General features: G+C 52.5%; 6 protein-coding genes across 6 annotated transcripts; 3 read left to right on the top strand and 3 right to left on the bottom strand.

Moving 5' to 3' along the window:
* The first annotated feature begins 520 nt into the window (after positions 1–520).
* CONPUDRAFT_126204 (kinase-like protein) lies at positions 521–4,258 on the top strand. Its single transcript, XM_007771926.1, has 12 exons — positions 521–745; positions 799–936; positions 990–1,182; positions 1,229–1,287; positions 1,380–1,519; positions 1,572–1,751; positions 1,801–2,456; positions 2,513–3,184; positions 3,241–3,426; positions 3,490–3,623; positions 3,688–3,847; positions 3,903–4,258. Exons 1-12 carry the CDS (start codon positions 596–598, stop codon positions 4,097–4,099), a joined length of 2,865 nt encoding a protein of 954 aa, XP_007770116.1. The 5' UTR covers positions 521–595; the 3' UTR covers positions 4,100–4,258.
* Positions 4,259–5,070: 812 nt separating this feature from the next.
* Positions 5,071–7,268, bottom strand: CONPUDRAFT_155165 (uncharacterized protein; the record flags this gene model as incomplete). The annotated part of the gene is made up of 7 exons (XM_007771925.1): positions 5,071–5,236; positions 5,289–6,010; positions 6,065–6,178; positions 6,230–6,361; positions 6,412–6,495; positions 6,541–6,660; positions 6,711–7,268. The coding sequence occupies 7 exons, from the start codon at positions 7,266–7,268 to the stop codon at positions 5,071–5,073; spliced, it is 1,896 nt and encodes a 631-aa protein (XP_007770115.1).
* A 2,384-nt stretch (positions 7,269–9,652) lies between these two features.
* Positions 9,653–10,942, bottom strand: CONPUDRAFT_58651 (uncharacterized protein; the record flags this gene model as incomplete). Its single annotated transcript, XM_007771584.1, has 4 exons — positions 9,653–10,041; positions 10,103–10,409; positions 10,472–10,688; positions 10,737–10,942. 4 exons carry the CDS (start codon positions 10,940–10,942, stop codon positions 9,653–9,655), a joined length of 1,119 nt encoding a protein of 372 aa, XP_007769774.1.
* A 1,897-nt stretch (positions 10,943–12,839) lies between these two features.
* On the top strand, positions 12,840–13,643 carry CONPUDRAFT_155163 (uncharacterized protein; the record flags this gene model as incomplete). The annotated part of the gene is made up of 3 exons (XM_007771924.1): positions 12,840–12,980; positions 13,042–13,158; positions 13,212–13,643. 3 exons carry the CDS (start codon positions 12,840–12,842, stop codon positions 13,641–13,643), a joined length of 690 nt encoding a protein of 229 aa, XP_007770114.1.
* Positions 13,644–15,583: 1,940 nt separating this feature from the next.
* Positions 15,584–18,481, bottom strand: CONPUDRAFT_34829 (uncharacterized protein; the record flags this gene model as incomplete). The annotated part of the gene is made up of 8 exons (XM_007771516.1): positions 15,584–15,714; positions 15,768–16,544; positions 16,602–17,176; positions 17,226–17,374; positions 17,425–17,590; positions 17,638–17,828; positions 17,879–18,250; positions 18,305–18,481. Coding segments are annotated over 8 exons (2,538 nt in total), but the record flags the coding sequence as incomplete, so codon positions are not given.
* Positions 18,482–19,739: 1,258 nt separating this feature from the next.
* Positions 19,740–26,530, top strand: CONPUDRAFT_155161 (uncharacterized protein; the record flags this gene model as incomplete). Its single annotated transcript, XM_007771923.1, has 16 exons — positions 19,740–19,806; positions 19,855–20,007; positions 20,060–20,399; positions 20,459–20,576; positions 21,202–21,326; positions 21,383–21,439; positions 21,720–21,875; positions 22,427–22,700; positions 23,859–23,918; positions 23,974–24,213; positions 24,271–24,647; positions 24,701–24,862; positions 24,917–25,020; positions 25,074–25,262; positions 25,318–26,443; positions 26,503–26,530. 16 exons carry the CDS (start codon positions 19,740–19,742, stop codon positions 26,528–26,530), a joined length of 3,576 nt encoding a protein of 1,191 aa, XP_007770113.1.
* Between the last annotated feature and the right edge of the window lie 470 nt (positions 26,531–27,000).

Here is a 27,000-nt window from a genome sequence, read left to right as displayed (position 1 = left end):
TAGATATCGTGCATCTACTCCAAGCTGAAATGATCCAATCAACTGAGGTCGGAAAAACAGGGGGAGCGAGAGGTAGACCGGAGCAAGTTATCTGTATGCCTTCAGAGTATGAGGGTAAATAGCTGGTCTGGTTTTTGTGTGTGGCGATGATGACGGATGGTGTTATGGCTTTAGCAAGTGTAAATATTTAACTGACGGTCACAGGGGAAGCAACGCAATTATCAGTAATGCGCACATCTTCACGGCAATGGTGGACGTCGAGAGCAAATGGCAAGGTTCCTAATCAAGTTCGGGGGGTGTGCGCCTCACTTGAGCGGGGATATTGGGTATAGCACAGCCTTCAGTGGATAGATGAAAGGTCTAGGGCGAGTGGATGACAGACAACAACCCCAGTAAAGCGAGCTGTTGGGGGCAAAACATCAGAGTGGGCAAAGCGGGAGGGGCGCTGATGACATCGGCTTAGTCATCCCGACCATGGACGAATTGCCGAAAATGGTAAGCTGTCCCTCTACGCCTTCCCCGCGAGTTCCGGTGCAGCAGGGTCGGTTGGCGACAGGCGACTGCCTTTGTCTCGTCCTCTCTCCTCTCTGCCACCATGCCAGCACCTAATCAACCATCGTCGAGGACGGTTTCGGCGTCCAGCACATCTAGAAAGCTACAAGAAGACGATGATTCCCGCCCCTATGTCATCGTCAACGAGATAGGCAAGGGCTCGTTTGCGACAGTCTACAAAGGGTACCATGAGGTGAGCTTCTATGCGTGCTCTTCAGGGCCTCATGTTCAAGGTGGCCTCCGCAGCTTAATCACCATCAAGTCGCCATTAAGGCCGTCCGCAGCGAAGGTCTCAAGCCGAAGCTCCTCGATAACCTCCAGATGGAAATAGAAATCCTCAAGTCACTCTCACATAGACATATTACGAAGCTCCTAGACATTGTTGTACGTTTAATCCTGCGTGATGCGCAGGATACGATGCTTATTGGATTAATCAGCGAGCGGAACGAAACATATATCTCATCATGGAGTACTGCGCCGGCGGTGACCTCACAAATTATATCAAGAAGCGTGGCCGCGTCGAGGGATTGGAATACTCGCCAAGTCCAGGTGCAGCCCTTCAATACTACCCACATCCCAAGACAGGAGGACTTGACGAGATTGTCGTTCGGAGTTTTCTGAGGCAGCTTGGTGCGTTTACTTACTCCTTGGTGCGACGTATCTGACCATGGCACAGCTCGGGCTCTCAAGTTCTTACGACATCGTAACCTCATACACAGAGATATAAAACCACAGGTAAGCTCTTCACTCCACCCCCAGGCTGGTGTTACGATGCCACTGGACGTGTGAATGACACGCTCCTTACTTACTCACATCCCTCGTCACAGAATCTCTTGCTTAACCCCGCATCTCCGGAAGAGCTCGCGAAAGGCCATCCCATCGGTGTACCAATACTGAAAGTCGCCGACTTCGGTTTTGCTCGCTCACTTCCAAATGCAATGATGGCAGAGACACTGTGTGGTTCACCGTACGTCATGTTGTCACGTTTTTCATTCGTCGTCTTCAGCTTCACGCGCTAGGCTATACATGGCACCGGAGATTCTTCGATACGAAAAATACGATGCGAAAGCTGACCTGTGGTCAGTCGGAGCAGTCCTGTACGAGATGTCGGTTGGCAAACCTCCGTTCCGCGCGGCGAACCATGTCGAGTTACTTCGGAAGATCGAGGCTAGTCGAGGTGTTCGATTTCCAGATGAGGAGTGAGTTCATTGCAGCATTTTTGTCGAAATTATGCTCAATTTCAAGCAGGGCATCCTCGAAATCTGCTGCCACCAATGGTGCCGTCCGGGATGACACGCCGGCTGCGAACCAAGCTCAAGTGGTCCCAAGTGACGTCAAGAAACTCATTCGTATGCTCCTCAAACGGCAACCAGCCGAACGTGCATCATATGAAGAGTTTTTCAAGAGCACAGCACTTGCACGGTCCAAGTTTCCCCGTCCCGACGCAGTGAGCCAACAGCCGTCGACCTCCGGTGCATCCCCGTCGCAGGCACCCATGATCCCCAATACGCCGAATAAGTCAGCACCGCCAGAAGACGAGTCTGAAGCGCAAGAAGGTGGAATTCCTGCTGGTCACCGAATTATTCCTCCTGAGGTCCTCGACCCGAAAATCCTGATGCCGCCGAGCAAGTTCCACTTTCGGAAACGGTCAGCGGAACAGAAGGGGATGGAAGGCCAATCTCCTCCCGGACAAGCCCACGATCGAGATATGGACCCTGAGCCTAACGGACAGCCTCACCACCGCCAGGAGAAGCTTGCAAGGCCAGAAGTCAAGAGGAAGCCGAAACCGCTCTCGAGTGAGGGTTCGATCATTCCGGGCGAATCAGAGGAGGATGGGCTGCTTAGACGGGAGTACGTTCTTGTGGGCGACGTGAGGGCTTTGGAGGTTGATCGGGCTGGTGAGGGTGAGCATCGTCTAAGATGGCTGACTCTAACGAATCGGCTAATTATGGCATTTCAGACCTCGGCAATGCTCGACATCGTCCACCCAACCAGCGCGTTGTGACCTTGCCTGCAATTGCATCCCCTGTTTCCGCTGGGTTTCCCAATTCACCTACAGCAGCAGCAGTGGCACATGTCCCAATGTCTAGTTCGCCCCTCACCGCCCCTCCTCTCACGCATGCGACGACCCTACCTTCCACGCCAACCACCTTCCCGCCAGCGCCTAATCCTATCAGCACATCGCCGCCAAACTTGATCCCAAGCTCTAGTCCCACAAGCGCCCTGAGTAGGGCTCTGAGTCTCGCATATCGCAAGCTCGTTGGCACAACCACCCCTCGTTATCCCGCACCTGGCCGCGTCTCAGACGATGGAGCAGGTGAGGGCATGTATAGGACACCATCGGGTGAGCCGAGACGAAGACCGATATTGGTGAGGACGCCGCCAGAGGCTTCGGAGAGCGAGCTCAACGGCGACGGATCAGGAAGTGGAGGTGGAAGCGGTGGCGAGAAAGGGGACGAGATGATTGGAGGAGCACTCAACGACGACGAAGCATTGTGGTCTGCGAAAGGGAAGGAACAGGAGAGCGGGGAGGAGGCGTTGCTTGCGTGGCTGGAGAACCTGGCGCAGAAGACGGACGTGCTGGCACATTGGGCGGACGAGATGTATGAGTTCGTTAAGGCTGTGCCTCAGAGTGAGCCTTTTCCTTGGTGTCTTCGTTTATTGGGATTGTGCTGATGTATCTGGCAGAGCCGCTCCCTGATCCTGCGACAGGCGGTACACGCGCAATGAAGCAGGCCGAACTCGCAGTAACGTGCATTGCGATATACATCCTGCTCATGTCGTTCGTGCAGCGAGGCATCGACAAGCTGGTTGCGTACCGCCAGCAGCTTATTGCGGACGGGGATGGCAACGTGAGCGATGGTTTTCGAGACGGTATGTTACGTTTATAGTGCAGTACGTTGTGACGACGTTGCTCACGGATCGTTCGTCTCCTAGCCTTGACATGGTTCAAGGAACAGTTCATCAGGTGCAATGACCGCGCGACGCTCGTCAAGACGTGGCTTCCAGCGCAGTATGACGGGCCGAAAATGTGGGTCGATCAGCTTGTGTATGACCGTGCCTTAATGCTCGTGAGTTGTTACCCGACCCGTCTCGGGTTTTCAGGGCGCCTGTTCTGATAGCGCTTTGTCCCAGAGTCGCACTGCTGCGCGCAAGGAGCTGACCGACCAGGCAAGCAAGCCCGACGAGTGCGAGAAACTCTACGAGGAGTCTCTCTGGTGCTTGTATGCGCTTCAGGATGAGCTGCAGAGCGGGAACGACTTTGCGGAGGAGGATAGGAAGACTATTGCTACTTGTACGTCTTCCCCCTTCCCAGTGCATCAATTGAGCGATACTAACGGCTTTCCCAGGGATAACGCGCACGAAGCTCCGACTGGTTCGGTGTCGCGCGCGGATGAACATGACCGACAAGGAGCGCATGCGCGACGCACTCGCGGACCAGAACCTCGTCGATGCGCGGTACCCGCCACCGTGGGACCTGCAGGCGATCGACGAAATGGAGCGGTTGCAGCGCAAGAAAGCGCCGGCTTTGCCGAGTGGGCGATAGCCGACGAATGCCTGGTTATGTTTTCACTCATGTTTCGTCGCTCTACTTTTCTTTTTTCTTCTGGTTCATTTGTACATATACCTGGACTTTCATGGCATCTGGTCAATTTGGCTAACTTCGTTATTAACCTGTACCCATCAACTGTATCATTATCAGTGCTAGCGCTACCTCTGGCAATGTTTTGTATGCTAGCTAACCTATATACTCAGCTAATGCGTCCGTGTCTTTTCTTTTGCTTCGCACAGTTTTGAGAGTTTCGGTGATGCGGGTGCTATCCGGGAACTCCCGGCGTTGTCCCAGCGCCTATCAGCGCCGCATCTACTTTCTGGTCGACTACACGGCCATGCGAGGTCGAGATCGCCAGGATATAGTTTTGAAACTAAATCGGATCGATATCGAAGGTAGCTCGTGACCATTTCCTGTACCATAGGGGGTGCAGGATATAGAAGTACCATTAGCTCACCATATCATCACTCCTATATCATCACCTTATGCTTTCGATTACCCAGCGAAACGATTTCAATCCCCGTCCGAAATGGCTCAGCGATATCGTACCAAATCTCACATCCCGATATCCTGGGTCATTGCCTTGTTAATATAGTCGCGATATCGAGATACAGATATGCATAGGAGATATAGTTTGACATATAGCCATCATACCAACTTGGCTACATAACCACGAGATGCGGCTCAGTTTATAGCGCGCATATGGAGCCGAATATATAGTCCGCATGTCCGAAAGACTATTTTCCGGCCATATGTCAGATTCGTTATGGAGCAAAATCAGTCAGCATACAACCGGGCAATATACTCATGCAAATATCCGACTGCATCCAAACCAATATTAACAGTGGCACCGGGCCCGGGTGTAATCAAAAGCACGACGATTGTTATTAGTGAAAAAGATAAAGTAACGACGGCAATGCGATAGTATGATGCTTGAGAAGGGTATGCAATGCGACAACTACCACTCAGTCCCAACGAAGGTCTTGCTGGATGATGCTCATCCACTGGGGGACGGCGACACTCCTGCCGGCTTCCATGACGTCGGAAGCCATAGCAATATCACGCATTGAGATGTCATCATTGGTGCCTCGGAAGTCAGCCATGTCGGCCTGCATGAGGAGACCCATTAACCTAACAATACAAGAAGTAAGCAAGTGGAAGAATAATAGATAAGAGTATATACCTCTTGAGCTCGGCGTCGCGAGCGCGCTCAAGCGTCAAGCCTGGTGTTGGGTGGTTGCGGGCATTGGCCAAAGCAACCTTGCGAAGGTTATTGAAGGAATGGTCGATGTACTCCCAATACTCCCTCATCGACCAGCGGGCTGGAATCAGTTTACCGTCAGGACCAAGAACGGGGAAAAAGCCAGATGGAGGGACCTGTGGGAGTGGGAGAAGCACAGTGGGCATGGAGCTGTCATCGTGGGTGTCCCAAAACGAGTCGGTGTCGTCACCATTAACCGGGTACCGGTCGTCGAAACTGTCGAACTGGGTCTCCGGCACAATTTGAGACTCGGGCTCGGTTTGGGACTCGGGCTCGGGTTGGGACTCGGGCTCGGTCTGAGACTCGGGCTCGGTCTGAGAGTCGAGCTCAGGCGGGTTCTGGAACACGGACTCGGGCAAGGGCTGGGACTCGGGCTCCAGGTTGTCGTCCTGCTCGGGCGTGGTGTCGATGATGATAGGCATGCCATCGTCGTCGAGGTTTTGACCCAGGCACGCAAGGGACCCGTCACTGCCAGCATCAGCCACGTCCGCGCGGACGTCGAGGCCAAGATGCTGCTGAATGATGGGGTAAAAGTCGTAGTGGAGGAAAGGGGCGATGTTCATAGTATAAAGCCGATTCAAAGAGGGAGCCCGGGGCTTGTCATAGTGGCCAACACCAATGTAGAACTGACGAGTGAAGACGCGCTAGTAAAATAATAAGATCAGACACTTGAATGCAAAGATAAGCACAACACTTACGACAGCAGCTATTTTCCTCCAATGAGAGGAATCCATTGGCATGCGATGAGCAGACGCCGCGAGCTGACTGGAGAGGTCGAGAAGGCTCCACTCTTTCAAGAGGGAGTCAGTCACCTTGGAAAGAGCATTAGCCCGAAAGGAAGTTTACAGACAGAAGAACCTTACCCGTTCTTTGAACGTCCCTCGAACCGATCCGCTGGTGCTCGAGATGAACCTCTGGAATGACTTCTCCAAGTGGTGGTCGTCGAGGACAGTGTGGTCGATGCCGAAGACGTCCGGGTGCCGGCTCGCAAAGATCTGTGGATGTTGGTGGTCAATAGCCTATGTTTGATTCAATGAAGACGTACCATTACTTGACTAGTGAACATAACCCGATATGCTGTCAGCTGCGGGGATAGGAAAGCAGCCATCAGGCGCTCAGTGACCATGCTCTGAATAGTATGTTAGAAATGATAGCAAGCGGCAAAGTTACATACCCTGAAGTCCTTCGAAAGGAGCTTTTTCTCCCAGACGTTCTTGATCTTGTCCTGCTCGGTCATTGTCGCCACCTCTTGGTGGGCTCGGATGTCCATGAGCATTGGGACGATGTCGCCGAGCTAAAACAAGAAGTAAGTATGATGAGCACCGTGTATGGTGAGCGGCGTACCTCAACGAAGTTGTAAAGGATACTCTTGTCGATGTCTGCAGACGCAGCGATGTTGTCAGCCATGACCTTGTACCTCTTGATGTCCTGGCCGCTGAGCTTGAGCGAACTTGTGTCGAATTCGGTCTCGAACTCGTCCCTGCCCCTGCGCACGCCGGCAGTGATGGATGCAAGGAGCTCATCGTCATCGGGAACACGACGAGGTTGGGAAAAAGTCGTGGGTAGTGGGCGACCCGCCGGCCCCTGAGGCACAGCCGCAGTCTGAGATCGCGACCGCAAGTCGGTTCTTGATGGTGGGCGAGAACCCATGCTTGACGGTGGGCGGATACCTGCACTGGACGGTGGGCGGTTGCCTGCACTGGATGGTGGACGGGTACCCGCGTTGGATGATGGACGGGTGCCTGCGCTGGACGGTGGACGGGTGCCTGCACTGGACGGTGGACGGGGCGCGCCGGAATTGGATGGTGGACGGGTGCTTGCTCCGGAGCTGGGAGCTCGGGAGGTCCTCGCAGACCCGCCAGCCGAAGGAGGGGCCTGGTAAGGGTAACGACCGACGAACATCGTGCGCGGGGCACGAAGGAAGGGAAAGAGGAAGGGAGGGGGAGAAGGGAAGGGAGGAAAAACGAGAGACGAGGGGATGAAGAAACAAAGAGGAAGGAGAGAGACGGAAGAAAAAGAAAAAAACACGCGGCTGTGAACTCTGAACGGCGCACGTTTGCGTGTGGTCACATGACAAGGGCCAATTCATTGAACTGGAAGCGAAGTCGCCGTGCCGAGACGCCGTGCAGCACTGTGACAGTGCAGCTGCTTGCTTCAGTGGCAAAGGTCAATATGGGGAATGATAAGGGTGTTCATGGCGCTGCATGGATGCGGCATGCAAGTCGGAATGATCATTGGGAAGGTGTGAGGGTGGGCATGAGGATGAAGGGATGGGCTGTGGTGATTGCCGCTGGGGATGCACAGGGGAAGGCTGTGGTTGATGCTGCAGAAGCGGAGGTCGCATCAGGTTCGAATGAGTTTGCATGAGGGGCGGCTGCTGCCAAAAATGAGGCAAAAAAGGGGGCTGGTGGTGGAAACGAGGCGGGGAGAAGCGAGGCTGTTGGGGAATTGTTGGGGGCACACGGGGCTGAGGAGCAGCGACGTGCGGCCAAGAGAAAGCAGGAGGAAGAAAGCCGAGTTCTTGATTAAACTGGCGGCCATGAGTTGACGACTCGTGAACCTCTTGGTGCCGGTAATTATCCAAGCGCTGTGTGGCCATATGATGGGGTTCCGATAACGGTGGAGATGCAAAACCAAGAGGAGGAGACATCACCTGGGCCACAGTCAGAGAACAGGTTTATAATGAGTGCAAGGACTTACCATGTCTCCCGATTGAAGGGGAAGGAATGCAGGCTGATGTACAGGGACATACAAGAGCGACAGAGATGATGGGCCAGGTGTAATGAAAGAACTGCGTGGGGCAATGAGGTGTGATCGCTCAGCTGTAAACGGAGGCTGGGGAGCAGAGGGCGGAGGAACAGGTGGAAAATCGGAAAGGCGAGGTGATTGGACATCGGGAGGGCTTGGTGCCATGCTGAAACGCTGAGCAGAAGGTTGGCGAGCGTGGACTGACTTCTTTTGGCGAGGTTTGGGCCTTTGCGGGGCTGCCGTGGACTCGAACGCATGCGCCGATGGGGGACGTGGCGATTGCATGGCAACGCTGGGCGTCACCGACTGGCCTCGCTCAACTTGCGAGGCATCCGGTGGTTGGTCAACGTCTCGTGATTTCTTCTTCTTTCTTTTGATGTCCTCCACTGCCTCAGCGCGAACTCGATCCACGTTGTCGACTTGGACACGTAGAGGAGTATCACGTAGATTCGGAGGCGTGACCTCCTTAACATACCTGTAGTTGTGCAGAGCGAACGTGTTCAGCACGTACATGTTGTTTGACTCGTGCTGGATGACGAGCGTGCTACGTTCGGTAGCTTCTCGTTCTTGGTACACCGTTTTTGAAGTGATTCCGTTGCAGCCTGAGTCGACGCAGTTATGTTGAATGTTGACAGCGCAGATGATGTCCTGACGTCTGTTTGAGGACAATGATAATAGAGAGAACGTAACCGGTACTCACAGTTGGGCTAACTACTACCTCGCGAGGGGTTTGGCGGAGGCACGGGACATGAAGCACAGGCTGGAGTTCCTCTTCAAAGACCATGAGTTGTAGCGCGACGTGCCGCACGGTCTTTTCGTCGTCGGCGGGAATGAGGATCTCGCGAATAGTCCCAATTGCGAGGCCGTCATCCTGGCGAAGGATAACGTGCTGATCGACAGCGACGTTGTCGCCTTCTTGCGTGATGAGACTCGCGCCTTGATGGTAGAAGGCTGTCTCTGACTCGGAAAGATCGCCAGCTTGAATACTGGAGCATCTCGTTTTATGATAAACGATCAAGCTCGTCGGGCGTTTGGGTTTTCCGGTACCTATGAGACAACATTAGCATTGTAAAGCCATTTGGTGAAGACGACGCACCTGGTTCTGGGCCATGAGACTCAAGGTTCCAGTCTACCAGACCCAGCAGACGGGCTTGCTCGGGATGTTTTTTCAGATAAGTCTGAACAAACCGACCCGCTTGAAGCCATTGCTTGTTGGGCTCGTCGAAGAAGAAGCCGCCCGTAGCCAGATGTTTGACGACGTCTTGAAGTGCGAAGGCGGTGCAGCTGTCCCTGCTTGGGGCTTGTCGATTGCTGAAGATACAAGAGAGGCGAAAGACATGATTAAATGACTCATAACGCTCTGTTGAGAAAATTATTGCGGGTCCGAAACGACGTATATAGGCTGGGAGATGGACAAGGAAATGGTATTTTGACTTGCTGATGATGATAGAGGGCGCGCACTTGCAGGATATGTTGAGAAAATCTTGGATAGTGCGTGACAAGTCGGCCTGGACTCGAAATTGAGTCTGAGATGACGTTTAAAATGAAAATTCCGGCCGGGGACTCACCAGGTAAAGCTCCATGTCGTGGATCTCAGTGTGCCAGATAAGGACTACTAGCTCACCAAGACATGTCCATGCATCCAGGACATCGCTAGGCACGAGGTCATATATAAGAAATGGCATCACCTGAGCGAGACTTTTGAAATGTTTCCCGATAAGACTTCGTCGATGCCGGACCATGTATTCTGCATCAACATCCGCAACGTTGAGTCCGTTCACGCTGACGGAATCGAGCCGAGTCTGGAAGGCGTCGAGTAGCTTCTTGTTGTCCAGGATGAAGACTGTTTGCCCCCACATGTACTTGACAACACCGAGCAAGATCGTGTGCAAGATCTCGGTTGGTGTGTCCATATGTATGTTAACGCCTTGCATAGACAATCAGGTTAGTAAAGAAATGCAGTAGAATACGAAACCAATGACACTCACCGTCCATTCCAAGCAAGGGATTGATGGTGTCTTCGATGGTTCGCCCTCGAAGAAGCTCTTCGAGCTCGTCCTCGAGCTTCTTTTGGATTTCGCGTTCAGACTGTGGGGCGCCAGTATTGTTAGTTTTAGCCCTAAGTTTCTTACCCATGTCAGCGATCGTGTTCAGGATTGATGATGTTGCCGTGTCTCGAACTCCGGTTTTCTGCAGCAATTTTGATAGCTTTGAGGTTGCGCCGGGCTTGACAGCGAGTTTGAACTGCTCAAGTATTTGTTCCCGTGTCTCATCGGGCTTGCGCTCGTTGCCACACTAAAAAAACGTTTAACTGTATTAGAGCTCGGAATAGTGAAACAGAAATATGAAAGACTCACCGAAAAGATTGCGTTATAGCCCTCGAGGCTCTGCTTGTATACGCCGGGCCCCCCGACATCACATGTCCTGCAGAAATAGTTACAATTCACCCCTCCATGGCTACATTCTTCGGCCTGCATTGGGTTATCGCCAGCGAAGAAGAGTCCGTATGGCTCAAGAATGACATCCTCGTTGTATTTGCAATCCCAGGCTCGTACTCCAGAGGCGGCAGCATCGCTTCAAGTCCCTTTAGCAAGAGAATGTTTGAGTCACCATTTTACTCACCTAACGGAGTCCTTCATCGCGCGCATCAACTCCATTGGTGCAGCGTTTGGAGATGAGGAGACGAATCGTATACAGAATTCCTTCTCGATCATGCGACGAGGCAGATTAGCATTTGACATATAGACCGCGTGATGCTTGTTCCATTGCTTTGAGATATTACCTGACACATCGTCCATAAAGACGATGAGAGGCACTGAGTATACCATCTTGCCTTTGTATTTGATGCGAAGAGGGTGTTGCTCGAGTTTGGCTCTCGAGCGTGATGGTTCTGTGGTCGAGTGAACATTTTGTCATATGTGAGGGAAACGTGCACAGACCTGCAATCCCGCACTGAGTTTTCCCTTCTTTTTCTAGCTCGGGGAATGAGAACGCGAACGACGATATAGGAACAATCTCGGGATTAGAAGATACGTCAAAGCCCATCTGGTCATCAATGCGATCAGGATCAAGACTCAAAGAAGAAGGTATAAACACTCACGGCGGTGTAACGGGCCGGAAGGCCAAATGCCAATAGTTGTCGCTCGCGGGCGCCTTCCGCATTCCGAGGGGATCCATAGAAAAACCGTGTCGGAATGAAGTAGTTACCGGTTTTCAGCTGTAGCAGCTCGTCGACAAAATAAATCGATGTATTCCAACGGACGGCGGGAGGTGATGGCCGCTCGGCCAGCATCTTCGAGCCGTGAAAGACCTCAGATATGGACTCGGGATCGTCTTCGGGGTAATCTTGCATCGCATGACGGGTCAACGGATTCGAATAGTCCTTCAAAACGTCAATATAACACTGTTAGTGCACGGTACAACATTACAGGACCGGTACGCACCATGGCAATCGCTCGTGCGACACTGTTAATATAGAGAACATCGCCGGCGGGTGTGGTCTTCCTCTCGGTAGGATCTCCTACCATTGCCTTGATACGTTCATGGGCTTTCCGGAGGGAGTAGAGCGAAGGGACGTTTGGGGCACCGAGTTCCTTGGCCCAATTGAGGACGGCGGTTTTCTGGGCTGTCGAGTAAGGAATCCGGGGTGAACTGAAGAGAACAGAAGTTATGAAGTGCTAATACCAGCTTAGTACACATGGTAAGATCATGGTCGAATTGGCTCACCTCTTTCGACGGCCACGGATACGAGGGATTGTCTGGTGACGTTTCGGGAACACCTTCAGTTTGGCGTGTGGGGAGAGTATCTATGAATGATGTCAGAGAATGCCTCGAAGTGAACTTTCCGGACTTACCAGGCAATTGAATACCATAATCTGGCTCAACATACATGCCATCGAGCTCGTCGTCGATTGGGACTCTCGACGCGTCTCGAAAGGCAAGTTCTTGTCGTAACTTATCCCAGAGAAACCCGTCTGTCTTGAGCTCGTTATCGGTGTAATAATGCGAGATATTATGTGCGAGTTTGAAGAGTGGAATACGGTCATCTTCCGCGTCGTTCTGGGCCAACGGCTCGTTGGAGTTAGCGTCCTGATTGGCGTCGTAATTATCTTGAACGGTGTCAGGTGGACAGATGTCCATGGGTTCGAAATGACTAGGCTCGTCATATGGCTCTTGGTAATCGTGATTCGGCGTACGTATCCGGCCTCGAGACTTTCTGCCGTTGGAGGTACTTGCAACATGAGGTTGCATATACAGGGGTAATGACGTCGAGGCTTTCTGCTGTAGAGCAGAATGATGTTTTCTCGAGCCGAGATGCTTGGCGAGACTACCTTTCACTTTCAGATTTACTTGACAGATGCTGCAACGAGCCATCTGATGGCGTCCAGTCATCAACGCCTCAGTGATGACTAGAGTGAAATAAGACATGTTAAGATCTGATATGAGAGTGAGTGTCGTATTCTTACTGGTTCCGTCAATCAAGCACTCATCGCCTTTTGGCATGATGCTTAATAGAGTGTGTTTGCGGGGGAAAGGATGTTGTATTCGAGGTGTTTGAGGAGAGTCGGCGCGAGAGCCGTGACGCAGCTTGAAGCCTGAAGCTGAAGCTGAAGTCCGGCGCGAGGCATCAGCGTGGAGATCACGTGCACTTGTCTCTTCGCACAGCTCGACTCCACGTCTTTTCCTCATTCCTTCCCCATTGTTCTTGTCTTTGACGCAGGCTCCATGGAACTCACCTCGCCCATTAACGCTACTATATACCCTGACTTTACGGTCAACAGCTCTGGGAGAGTCAGCGTACATCCTTTTGAAGTATCTATCGCGGTCACGGGCGAGATACCTTCTCACCTCATTCGCAGCAACCTTGTAAGTGCCTTCCTAGTATCCAAAGAGCCCCATCCCGCTCACGCTGCTGCTTGAACAACAGCCTATCTCTATCTCAGTGTCTATAGCTGAAGACCTCAGGCCCTTCACGAACCTGTCTTTACACGCACACTCACGGAAGGATGAAGGCGCGGAAGAGGTTGGGCTTGATGGCTCACCGGTGAGTAATTGTATTTTTCATCTGAGTACTCTGCACTAATCGACCTTCAACAGTTTCCATCCCACTCAGAAGGAGAGCTACCGGCAGATGCTCATGACTACGACCCGTCCCTCGACCGTGACATCACATTTATCCCTCTCCCGTCGACCTTCAACCGCTTTGACCCGAACCACTGGGCTCGCCTTTCCGACAGCATCCGTGACTTCGTCGTCACGCTCCGGCCTGACAGCGGGCTGAGGGCGTGGGGTACAGACATTTTTTGGATTTCTTGGGTCGGTGCTCACCTTAACTTCCCGCACGGGGATTGGCCCAAGTGGGACGGTGACATTGTACTCGAGGGCTCGTTCATCGAGTCTTGGGTCACGGATGCGTATTCTCGCGGGCCTCGGTCGACTGCGGAGGATACGTTGGATGTGATCTGGTCCGAGTTTTTGAGATATGCATCACCATTCGTTGGCGGCTCTATCATCTCTTCGCATTTCTAATTACACTCTCGAAAGCACACTCATATCATGTATACCAAAGCCTTATGTACCCACTTCAATAATTTATTTGCTGTCGTCCTTGTTGTCTGAACACCTGGCAGTCATTTCGCGCGGTGGAGAAGTCATATGTTGGTGACTGGGCCAAGTTGAGCTTTTGGTATATCCCAGTGATACCGACCCTTTGTATATACTGACGAAAAGGACATGATATCCTTATGACATGCCCCGCATCTCCTTGTGATATGACTCAATTAATGAAGCCGTTATATGGTCAGCGCACATCACGACAACTTCGATTCTCCATTTCCTCCTTGTACAGATTTTCTCTCTCTCCATTTCGAGGGGTGGCTGTCAAAGTATTGCAAAACCCAGTGACAACCAGCGTGTCACCGGTATTGCAGTAGGCGTGATGTAGGTAAGAAGAGAGCGATGTTTCCCCGCGATCACATCTACTGCAATAGATGAACGGGGGCAATCATCACAGGTTCGTGGCTGAACCATCGGTGGTACTGCAAAAGAGTCACGGGGGAAATTAACCTGCCGGCGGCACTGACAGTGGTACTGCAATACTCGGATAGCCCCCGGCGACAGGCGAATAAGAACGTTATCAGTCGTGCTGCAATACACCCCGGTACCTATAATTCCAGGCTGTCAGAAGTTCTGCAATAAACGTCGGGCGGGACCATCTGACAGCTGTCAGCGACTATCAGTGGCGTTGCAATAGGCCCCCGCTGCTTCCGCCGGCTGACGTCTACGGGTGTCAGTGTTACTGCAATGATAGAATGTCGGCGGCAGACGTCACCGATTGTCAGCGCTACTGCAATACAGACACGGTGGCTATGTGTCGATCAACATTAGTACCTGTCCGTACGGACGCCATAGCTTCCGGTCGGCACCTCCGGCTGTCAGTGCTGATGCAATATGAGCTCGGTGTCTATGTACCAACCCACACGCGCTTGCCAGTACTACTGCAATACCTCACAAGAACATTCCCGGCGGCACAGCGACGGGCAATACTTAATCCTGCTCGCAATTTTTCTGCATATGGAACATTAATTGGCATACGTCGAACTGGTGAGAAGGCGCCATGCTTATTATAAGTTCCTAATGCTAATATTTACCCTGCGACATTGTATACAGGCGTTCTTCAAGTCAGTCTCTTCGCAATCCTCTTGGAATGAAGACGGCGTTGCAGAAACCCCAGCAAATGAGCCAAAATGAGACGGTACCCGTAATAAAGCCGAGACCAGCGACGTCATGCATCAGTAACATCGTCGGCGTCTTGGCGACTTGTGAGTCTTGGCAAAAGATTGCCCAGTCACACAATGTCACACCCATGCGCGAAATCATGTTCTATGTAACTTTGAGGTCAGTTTTTAGCCACAGTGCGGCTGTGTACACTAACCATTAGTTCTTCCTGCAACGAGGCATTTTTGAACCAGGGAATTGCACGGGAATGTCGATTCGAGTGGGCTCGGCTACTCAGTGACATGCGTTATTTATGTGACATGTCACGGATTTAATCACGTTTTGAGAGAAAACTTTTCAAATTTCTTACTTTCTGGTCGGCTTTCGGCCTGTCCGGACTTTCGGGGCTTGTACAAGCTTGCACAAGCTTGTTCAAGCTCCGACCAGTCGGCTGTAAGGTTCCTGATGTGCCGAAGACGCAAACGCAGCCATCCTTGCCAAGTCCAATTCACCGACGAGAGGCCGACGTCATTCAGCCCGTCTGTTGGTATAGACGCCGAGTCACTCGTAGATTTCACTAAGTCCCCATTATGCTACGTACTGGAAGTACTTAGATTACAGTGGTTTTGTAAGGACGGCTTTGGAATATTATAAGTGGCCCATAAACCATCAAACCTATCCACGAGCATATACCGCATGCTTGCCTGTCTTGCGGCATATGCTCTACTCCCCTCGTCATTGACCTTATCCCCGCGTACCTCCCACCAGCGCGCATGCCAGAGCATATACTGCAAGGTGCGTCGCATCTCTTCCTTCAGTAGATGTACCTCTTCAGTCCATCGTAATGCGCGCGCCCTGGCCTTACACCACTCCGTCCGTATACCTACATTATTGATTAGAACCAGCGGATGTAGAATATGATCTCGAACACATTACCGTCCTGTAACCCATCGTCACCCTGAGATACGTCCCCAGAACGCCAGATCCAAGTCAGACGCCGCCGGCCCTCAGTCTGAGCTTCCATCACATCTGTCATGGCGTGAACGTCGTTGTCCGTCAAAATCTTCAGGTCCTTCGGAATCGACAGATCTGGCAGACGCTCGGCGAGTACCAAAAGTGCCGTGCGCGCGAGCGTGTACGAGTCGCGATGCCACGTAATTTTTTTCCCAGCTTTGTTGACCAAGCCTTGAGCTTTCGTCGTAAGTGTTTGCCCTGAGATATTCTGAGCCTTGTAGTTGAGTAGGTAAGAACGGAGCTGAAGCGACTGGCGCAGCGCTGCAAGCGCATCGTAAGCTTGACCAACCCGGAGTTTGAACTCCATTTTCTTCAGGGCGTCGTCGCACTCGAAGTCCACGGGCAGGTCAGACGGCAGAAACAGATTGGCGTCCTCAGGAAGGTCCTCTTGAGCGGCTGATGGAGCGTCAAGTGGGCGGAGGCGGGCGACGCCTGGCATATAATGTAGCTGAGCGCGTATCCATGAGTCGAGTTTGTTGCGGAGGATCGTCGAGCGCTGCTCTACCACCGTCTTCTGAATATCCGTTGCATGCTGACCCAGGCCTTCGCGATCCGATCGTAGGCGGCGTCGCTGCTCCATGAGGTCGAGACCAGATGAAATGAGTGCGCTTGCAGTCATGTCGCTCGCGGCACTAGCAGGAGATGGGATCAACGCCTCTTCTTTAGCCAGTTCAAGACGTATAGAGGCCAGCGTGGGGTCTACAAGTAAGTTGGAGTTAGCTCCTCGAAAATGTTCTTTGACGATCAAAGGCTCACCGTTTGACCTCGACTCGAAAGGGTTCTGGTTCCCGTCCGGATCACTCTCCCAATTCACCATCTCTTTCCTCCAGGTTTGCAGTGTTCCCGGGGGTAGGCTTGCCTCGAACTCTTTCAAGTCCGCCGTGTGAGTCTTGCTCGCGGGTATCGCCTCCTCTAGTCGGCGCTTAAGGAGCTCACCGAGGCCAATAACCTTCTTCCAGTTCCAATCACCAAAGTAGTCGTCGAGCGTATCGATACGATGACCTGGGCCCATTTCCTTGGTGCTGGTGGCGACCGGGTTGATGTTGGCCCATCCGCGCTCCACAGCCTCGCCGTCAGTTCGTCCGACACCGGGCATCCAATTGAAGGAGAATCGCATTTGGCACCGAGCGATGTGGGCAGGAAGGTGGAATTTTGGGACAAAGAAGCGGATGAATCGGGAAGCCCGTTCGAAAGAGAGGTAGGAAGGCAGCTTCGAGACTCGCGACCATAGATTCTTGGACCACTGGCAAGCGATGTCGTACGAGAAGTTGATATCCTTGACGCGCGTGAAACGTAGTCCCGAGAATATAATATAGTCCATGATCGAGTATCTACAAAAGCGTTTAGTATGATGTAAAGATCGCGAACCGACAAACGCACCGCTCTGCACCATTCAGATTCCCTACACCACACGGTAACTTGATGTTATGGCGGGCGCAGTCGATTGTGCCGACGCCGGTTGTTGCAAGCCCTTCGGAGAACTTAGTGTTGAGCTTGTTAACGGCCTTGTGGCTCGCGCACGAGCTTTTCTGCAGGTTTTGACTGAGCAATTATGACGTTAGATGGGGACGCGACTCACGTCCTGGCTATCTCTCGCGTGAGACGAGACATGTTCACGGAATGGTTCATCGCGAACAAAGTAGCTCAGCCCACACCCCAGAGACGGGTCCGCAGACTCGGACGACACCTTCTTACGCTTGAGACGAAAGTTGGCATCTATAGCGACAAAGAGGGAATAAAGCCATCTAGACGTCGTCAGCTATGCCCGATAATCAATCGAGAGAAATATTACCTATTCCCCTTTGCGTTTTCCCATCCGCTGGGAAGGTTACGTTCAGGCTGAGGGCAGGCAGGACATATCACAGCGCAGGTTCCATCCGGAAGATCCTCCGGCATCGTCTCTTCGTGTCCGACTCCTGAGCGCTTCAACATCTTCAAGTGGCGCCACTCGCGCATCATCCGCAGAAACTGATCATATCGGTCCTAAAATATACGATTAGATATTTATGCAGCAAAGACATCGAGTGACTCACCTTAGGGACCGGCAATCCTGTGTTGTCTGTTCTCCGACACAAGGAGCTGTAGAACTCATACGCGGATGCTTTCGACTCGAAGGATAATAGATGATATTGCTCTAAAACTCGGAAAGTTGCGGCCGTCTTGGGCTCATCGGTTGTTGCAGGATACCAAGACGAACGGAGGAGTTGCTGATGGCGTCTGATCCGCTTCGGACACTCGCAGTACATCACCGATACTTCGTGAACTCCAGAGACGTCAATGACGGTGAAATCGTTGTTCCATGCTTGTTTTGGGGCCAGGCAAAGCTCTCCTATCGGGTGGTTGAGCTGTACGACCAGCCCAGCGCGCTTCAGAGTGTCGCGCTCGAAAAACGATCCGTTCCACCGCTTCGTGCAGACTTATGAGTAGGATGAACATATGTGACAATGACTGATACTCACTTCGATGCGATGGAGAGGGTTTTCGACGTGTTTCTTGACAATACACCCCTGGCAATAAAGAAGCCCGCCAAAGCAATCCTTGCACCGAAACTCGGGCTCAGACGCTTGGCAACTCGAGCAGACCGTCTGCTCGACCTGCTCCCCTCGGCCTTCTCCTCTCAGGAGCTCTTTGAGGTATTCAAACCGGTGACTCAGCCACCGACGCAGCGGATTATCCTATAGCGAAAGTCAACGCAGTGAAAAGTGGCGATCAGACCATTAACTCACCCCAGCTCCGCCACGTTTTCGTTTTGAACCCGCTTGCGCCTCCTCCTCTCCTCCATCATCAACCTCTTCCCTCGCATCGTTCTCGCTGACGGAGGTGTGGTACTCTGACGCGGGGAAATTTACATCCTCGTCCACCGCGGGACGCTCTGCCTCGGCCGACGTTGATGGCTGACTGCTGACCTGAGGCGAATTGAACACTTGCGAGGAACGGCCCATCGTTGTCTCGCGTACAGTCGAGAAGCTTGAGCCGCCGTTGGGCAATGCTACCGCAGTGAATTTGTGGAGGGAAACTAGGCCAGAGCTGGTAGACGTCTGAGGTTTGGTATCGACGATGGAGAAACCGGAGCGTTTCATTGACTTTTTCATTTTCTGAGCTTGTACTTCTTCAAAGGTACGTGCTGTTATCAAATTCAGCAACACCCGATATACTATGGCACAAAATACATACGTCCGCCTCCAGGTAGGCGCACCCTGAGCTGAAGTGTCGCTGAAGGCTCAATGTCGAGCTCTCTGAGCGTAGAGTTCGAGCCGAGAACCCGCCCCGCATAGCAAAGAAAAGGAGTACTTGACATATTGGCCGGTAAGTGTCCCCTAGTCCTGAGATCGTCGAGTAGATCATCAACGCGAGTCTGTGGTGTTACAGCTGCATTGATGGTTAACATACATGTCTACAGAATAGTAAGGGACTCACTCAGACATGTCGTACGCAGAAGGCCTTGAATGAAAACTGTGAACACGCTCCCCCCAGACATCGCACGAGTCGCGTTGGTCGATTCGTAGGTTCGTGGCTGTCGAAGCAGCACCTCTGGCGGGAGTCTCGGGAGCCTCGGGCGCGTGTGAAAAATCAACAATCCACGGACCGGATGGTAGGCAGCCGGTTGACGTTATCCGACCCGCCCACGAAACGCTGGAGAACTGTCGTACTGAGTCAGCCGATCTTGCCAACGATGTGACCGCGTGCAGAGCCAACTCACATAGCGAAGTGAACAATCCATCATCGGCCAGCTACTGCGACGTCAACGCACCATCGAAGCACAAGTGCGACGTCAACCTGCATCAGGCCCCGAGACGTGCCTGGGTCAGGTTGGTCGGAGATTCAACTTTAATCTCCTGATCGTTGGGACTATGAAAGGCGCCGCGCTGGTTGTCCACAACTCGTTCGCCCCCCATGCATATCCCTGCTGTCCCTCCCACCACCTTCAGTGCTAGCGCTTTCGAAGCTGAGCAAGTCGACCGTAAGTATATATCTACTCCCCACGTGAACCCTGACTCACTGTTTTTAGATCTTGTCTCCTTGATCAAAGGATGGGCGATCTCAGACGCCATGCGCCAGCAGCTCGTATTCCAACTGGCCAGAGCTAATTGGAGCGAAGTGGAGGTGATGACGATTCCGACGGAGATTTCGGACACAGAGGACGGCTTTGACGATGGCGATGGTACGTAACCGCCTTCGCCTCCATTTTTGTCATACCATTCTAACCGTACTAGACGTCGTTGAGGCAGATCCCTCTTCGAAGGACGTCCCGTCCAATGCTGCGGGAAGTTCGCCCAGCTCTGCGGGGACGACTACAACCTCTGTCACTCGCCTCTCCGTTCCGCCCGCTGAAGCCCCCGAGGCGATGGCGGCTGTTGCGACCACTCAAGCCTCTCCCTCCAGCACCAATGTCTCCTCTGCTGGGCCTCCTCCTGTCTCGACGTCCACGGCGTCGGGCAGCGGTCATCACCAGATGACATATCTTGGTGTTTCGTTTTGGCTGCCCAATGAAGGCGTTGAAGGCCCTTTCTACCTGGTCACTCGTGGAAAACACGTAGGCATCTTTGCATCTTGGTATGTGTCCCGCCTCCGGTATATAGTGACCCATGTGCTGACATTCAAGTGTTCTTCAGGTCGAAGACATCTCCCTTTGTCACGGGCGTTTCAGGCGCTATCTTCCATCGGGTGAAGGAGTTGGAGGGAGGCATGGCCCGGCTGTTTGACGCTGCTGAGGATGGGCAGCTTGTAGTGGTACTGTAGTGTCGGTGTATAGCCGACGTATTACACCAGTGTTGTCTGTCCTTGAGCGTGAATACGAAGTTGTCGACCATTCTCTGAAGTGTGAATGCTGAGCTGTAATGTACTAGTTGCGTCGTCACTAACTGGGGTACGAATCACCTAGGTTTTTGTTACTGAAGTACTAAGTTCGCACTCGAATTTCTCTCCCAAGAATGTCTCTGCTATCCATAACACTCATTATGCACGATTTTCATGCTGCGCCTGAGTCGTAAAATCTGAGCATGACTACTATTTGAGCCTCAAAGTGTTTTTAATCGCATAGATGCACGGGAGTCGTCATAACGTGAGTTTATAATTTATCTCCCAAGGCTCTTATGGAAGGCTCACCAAATGACCTTAAGGCGAATCAGCGTTCTGATTGCTCGTCTATTTCCTTCACGTTGAGCTGTCCCACAACACCACGCTAACTTGCGCTCTCGTCCACTACTGCTAGCTAAGCGGTTACTGGATATATTTGCACCCTCTTCACCGTCTCACGTTCTCCATAACACCAAATATAAGTCACTTTCTGAATTTCTCTCCCAAGAATGCCCGTGAGCAATCCAGGATAGGGGCTGATTAACTCAACGCTTTGTAGATATTTATATCCTATACACCCTTGACTAATACCGTCACAATGCCCGCTGGGCGGCCTCGTCAATACACGACTGACGAAGAGCGTCAAGACGCCGCTCGCGCATCTCGAGCCAGGTATTATCAAAAGTGAGTGTTCATTTGTTCTGCTCACAGTCGTTCAATTCCTCATACTTCTATCTCAGGAACAAGGCTGTAGAGTGCGAGAAGAGGCGCGCAAAGTATCGAGACAATACCGCTGCGTACGCAGTCCCTTTTGTTCGTTGTGTACTACTTGCTAATCGTAAACGAATCGTGTCCAGCGTTACATCTTGCCAAGTACAGAGAAACGAACAGGTACCAGTCACAAAGTCTTCGGTGCCCGTAAAAAGGTAGTTTCATTAGACGATAAGTCTCCCGCACTAAAATATGTATAGACATGACCTTAGTAAGAGGCACAGACCTTGTCGAGAAGCCCGGCGTGGCTCGCGGTGAGCTCACTATGACTCAGCTTTCAAATTAGGCTCACGTATACTATGCTAGCTTATCCGAAGACCTTACAAACCTCGAGGAAGAGATGCTATCAATCTTAAATGGAAACCCTTCCCTCTACATGAAAGACATTCGATCCAAGCTCGCTGCCAGCAAGGACAAGCAGGAGGGTGACCGCGTAATATCTGAGCTCGACGAGACTCTGGAGTGCGCGGCCCTCATTGTAACGGAGCTATCCAGGCTTTCGGCCGATGTCCTTTGGAAGGGTTCGCCTCATTCTCCTGAATATCAGCGGGTGGAACAAGTGCGAGGACGGTGCTCATTAATTGTAAGCACAATGGAGGATATACAGCTCACATTCTGGGAGCAGGGAATCGAGTACTTTCAGCGTCGCTACTCTAGCACTTAGTCGGCTGTAATGATACCGACCACACCCGGATCCAATGAAAGTCTCAGTGACAGAATTTTTGGGGAGCTTGCCCAGGACGTACAGATAGCGAGACAGAGCATTTGCTGGTGATCCGAATCACCATATTGCTTGTGCGGCATGCGATGTCATCGGAAAATGACAAAGACAGTTTGCGAAATGGGCCAGAGTCTCGTCAAGCGTACGCAGACTCAGATCGTCCCTGCTAGCATCGTGTTTTCCGTCTACCACAGGTGAAGCGCTAGCATCCATGGGGGAGTATGATCTGACTGAGTATGCCAGTGTTCGGATCTGTTCTTCGTTTACTCATTTCATTTGTTTTGGATTCTAGGTCGATATTCAGGGCGTGGACATCCCCAGAACAAGACATGCATCTCAAAACAAATTGGATGATCTGGGCAATTTACGCCGAGTTTGACGACCGCGACGAGATCCCTGAGGACTTTGCGATGTCCGACGAGGTCAAGTACTGGGAACGATTCTGTGTCGACTGGGTGGAGCGCTGGCCAATCACGCCGGGTAGCCGTTTCTATCTCAAACGCCCTCAGAACTCGAAGTTGACAACTCAGGAGCATCAGGACCGCTGTATGCAGTATCTTGCTCGTGTAAGTGTTAGCATTCTCATTCTGTATTTCTGGCGCTTAGGTTTTCATTTGCAGCACTTGCGCCTTTGGTGCATTGATTTTGGTCAATGCGAGGAGCGCGTTGCCGCAGCACGCAACCCGGCAAAGAGCCTACCTAACACGCCTCGGCGTTACCTGCCAGCGCGCGAATCGTGGAGGGAGTGGAGGGACCGTCTAATCCAAAGCAATACCCTTAGCTAATCTCACTTACGAGTCACGTAGCTCTTGGTCAAATAACCATCGTGCGCCGTTGGATCCTCGGTGATGTTCGTAGTTGCGTGGGCCTTAAGCGCTGGTTGTGATGTCAGCTGAGTACTTGTGATTAGCGTTTTGCAATAGCCGAGGTCCAACAGCACGGCTATTCTATATGGTCGGATCACGGTTAACTGTTTTGCCTGACCGAAGCCAGTATGTCGGATTGCGGCCGGCGAGCTTGACACCGCCACATCAACGATAAGACTTTGTACTGAAATCGACCCTTGTATTGTTGAGGTTGTTCCACAACACACCGTCCTCTACCTTCAGCTTGAAATGCACGATTCAGCGCCGCCCGCCATGAGATGAGTGAATATGAAGGTACGTAGAATAGTGATTGCCTCATGTCTGCACTAGATGAGCTACTCGAACCATTGTGTCCGAAGTGTGCCTATGCGGTTGCGGCACCTTTGACTTGACATGGGGGTTCCTCTGGACGAGGTAGGTCCACATGCACCAGCGGCTGAACGTTCAAATTCCCTTTTTCAGATGCTGAGACATGTCAGATTTGCAGCAACCACATCAGAAAGGGCTCGCATCATCGCCTTGTACTGCGTGAACATGTCAGATTGGGCTCAATTGACCTCGCATGTCCCTTGAGGTGATGTGAGGAGCATGTGGCGAATGTGCGCCAGCACGGTTTAGGAACTGCACATGCAGTATTTGTGAACTTGCTCAGATTCAGGATTGTTCGTCGAAGGAATAACGTCAGCTGTATTTAAGGTGAGGATTTCTTTTCCGTCATTTTGTCATTCCTCATTCCGCCACTACTACTTCTCTGAGGCTCGACGATTGTCAAAAACGTACGCCATCCATCCAACGTGAAAGCTGGTATGCGCCGACTGCTCTACACTATGTATACTTCCTAACATATTTTGTCTTAAGGTCATCGTGATGGCAAATTCATCCAAAGGCTATAGCGCCGCTAAGGCCGCCACGAGGAAGGTCAGTCGAACACTCAGCGGGTCTGTCTTTGACTTAATACTTACTGTGAGCACAGAAAGGCTCTGGGGGAAAACGTGGGGCTCCTGGCTGGCCTACCGACGAGCAGAAGGATTGGCTCAAAGCACGCCTCCCGCAGTACACGGCCCTCATCCCGAAGCGCAACTACGAGTCGTTCTGGGTGACTACGAACAGCGACTGGTTCCGCGAGTTTCCCGAGCAGGTCGGCGAGCCAGGCCGTCCTCTCTCTGCGGAAGAGAACTTGGAGCTGGGCGATGCGATCAAGAAACGTAAAGATGTATGTCTGTTTATTTTTGATATTTTTTTCTGGCGGCTAACGATGCCTCTACAGCAGATCCAACGTTGGTACAGGTGGCACGCGCGTGCGGCGACTGCAAATGGGCGATCGATGGGCCATATCGCTTCGTCTATCATCAATGGACTGCTCCATCCGCGAACGCGCCTCAACAAGGACTGGGAGATCTTCTCGAAGCTTTACTACGACAAGAAGATCGCATACGATGTCGATGCGGAGCTCGCCTCCTTGCCGCCAGACAAGACCGTTCGAAAGGTCGACATTGTCGCGAAGCATGCGAAGAGGCTCCTGGGGCTGGAGAAAGACCCAGCCGTCCACGCCGAGATCGCGTCCTACAAGCAGGCTCAAGAAGCGGCAATGGGAGCCCGTAAGAAGTGCAAGAAGGGCCTGTCGCTCACTGCAGAGGAGGTCTCAGCGTGTGCGAGGCTGTTAGTCATCGTTTTCCTTGCATTACTTAGTGCTTACTTAGGTTTGATCTTATTGATAGTGCGATCATGAATATATCAACCGCCGTGCGGGAGATTTTGACTTACTGCTCGGGTCAGACAAATGGTGGCTTGTCTAAAGGATGGGCTTTCTCTGCTATCATGGGTGGGCAGGACGCCCTCAATGGTGTGCATGTTGTCGGCTCGTGAGTCCTCACCATTCTCTTATTTGCGTGGATGATATTTACCCTTGACAATAGTGTCCACGTGGGCTGGTCACCAGACGGCTGCGACTTCGGCAAAGTATCGACCCTATGGAGCGAGGTTCACAAGGAATTTGTGGAGTTTACGAAGACCGCGCACGGTATGTTATTTTCAAGTTGCCGTTTCCAAAATATGTACTAACATTTTTGGTAGGGGCTGACAGAGACGACGCTGATGCCGAGGGCGAATTAGTCGATGAACACGATGAGCTTATCGACCCGGATCACCCGCCTGCCAAAGCTATCCAGCTGGCGGACGTTCTTAGCGACAAAGCATTGCATACCCTGCCGGCTATTCACAAGGCTGGCAGTGAGCCACCGACGAATGTCTCAGACCCTCAATGTAAGTGCTTTTGTAACCCTTCAATGGCGCTATCTAATATGTTACTCTTCATTAGCTACACCTCAGCCTCAGGCAGCTGAAGCGTTGTCACAGCAGTCTGCTCCGTCGGCGGAGACACAGACGGTACCCTTGACTCTGCCCACCCCTTCGACTTCGCCCGACACCACGGCTCTGCCCCAACCCTCGACCCTACCCACAACGTCATCCACAGTCCAGCGCGCCCATCTCTTGGAATCTCCGGCAGCGATTGGCGTGACCACGTCACTGGCAGTCTCGTCGCCCGCAGCCACATCACCGGACCTTGACACCGTTGCAAAAGTACCGGTGATTGCTTCCCCGGCCATCTCCGCACCCCTTGTCCCTTCCCCTGTCGTCTCGGTGCCTGTCGTTGCCTCCCTCGACGTTCCAACGTCCACTGGCGGAAACTCAGCACCCGTTGTCCCCTCGCCTGATGTCCCCATGCCTACCGGTGCCTCAGCGCACGCCGTCCCCGTGCTGCCCGTCGTCGCCTCCCCCGGGCTCTCTACGCCCGCTGGCGAACGCTCGATGCCTGCCGTCTCTGCACCTGCCAATGTCTCCGCGGCTGCCGTCGCCTTTACGCCCGCCGTCGCCTCAGCGCTTGACGTCCCCACGCTGCCCGCCGTTCCGTTCCCTGAGCTCTCCACACCCACTGGAAAAGACTCCGCGCCCGCCGTCTCCGCGCCTGATGTCTCCGTGACTGCCGTCCCCTTGACGCCTGCCATCGCCTCAGTGCCCGACGTCCCCACGCTGCTCACCGTCGCCTCCTCCACTGGCAACCCCTCCGATAATGCGCTGCCTTCTGAGACTCCAATCTGGCCACAGCTCGCCGATGAGGACATGCAAGCTGTCCTCTCTGCTCCCGATCCGCCGACGGCCGCGATTCCACAGACGGCGATTCCACCCGCAAAGGCCCCGAAAGAGAAGCCGAAGCCGACGGCCCCAAAACGACCGCGTGACAATTCCGCTGATGCCGACACCGACACCAGCGCTTCTCCGGGCAAGAGAACGAGAAGTAGCACCGCCCGCGATACCAATCAGGCCGAGGTCCTCGGTCGAGGCCAACGCAAGCGCACCGAGGCCAAGTCTAAGGCACTGAGGAACGCCATTGGAGCCTCGTCAAAGCCTCCAGCCACGTCTGACGAAACGGCTATATCTACAAAGTAAGTGAACTTTATTTTTGGTAGTTTACATCCTATTCTTACAAGTTACTCGGTCATAGGAAGCGTCGCGCCCGTAAGGAAACCTAGGGTTAGTTTATGTACTAGCATGTGTCTTGTCCTCTTAGATACTTATGCCCAATACACTATGATTGTTTTCGTATGCGCTATCTTAGTAGTGATCGACGTGAATACTTGCCTAGTAGAGCATACCATGAGAAAACACCGGAAATATCTCAGCAAACCGAACTTAGTGATGTACGTGGTTGTTGCAGGCTTGCGTCAATACTGGAAATAACTCGGCGAATTGGACTTGTCGTCTCGCACAGAGGCGATAGCATGATAAGTACAAGTATGTTTTTGCTACAGAAACGGCTGACTGCCCGACTACAGAGGATTGAGGATAGGTTAATAACCTCTCGAATGCACTACAATGTACTACAAAGTCTAAATTATACAGCACAACGAGCAGTCATTATTATCAAACTAAGGGAATGCTGGAAGGGGCCTTCAACGCGATCCGCGGAGACTGGAAAGGGTATTACGGAATAACAAAACCG

This window comes from Coniophora puteana (genome assembly GCF_000271625.1).
Source record: "Coniophora puteana RWD-64-598 SS2 unplaced genomic scaffold CONPUscaffold_8, whole genome shotgun sequence".
NCBI classification, from domain to species: Eukaryota; Fungi; Basidiomycota; class Agaricomycetes; order Boletales; family Coniophoraceae; genus Coniophora; species Coniophora puteana.
Note: the sequence above shows the minus strand (reverse complement) of the source record. Positions and strands in the feature narration are given on the sequence as shown.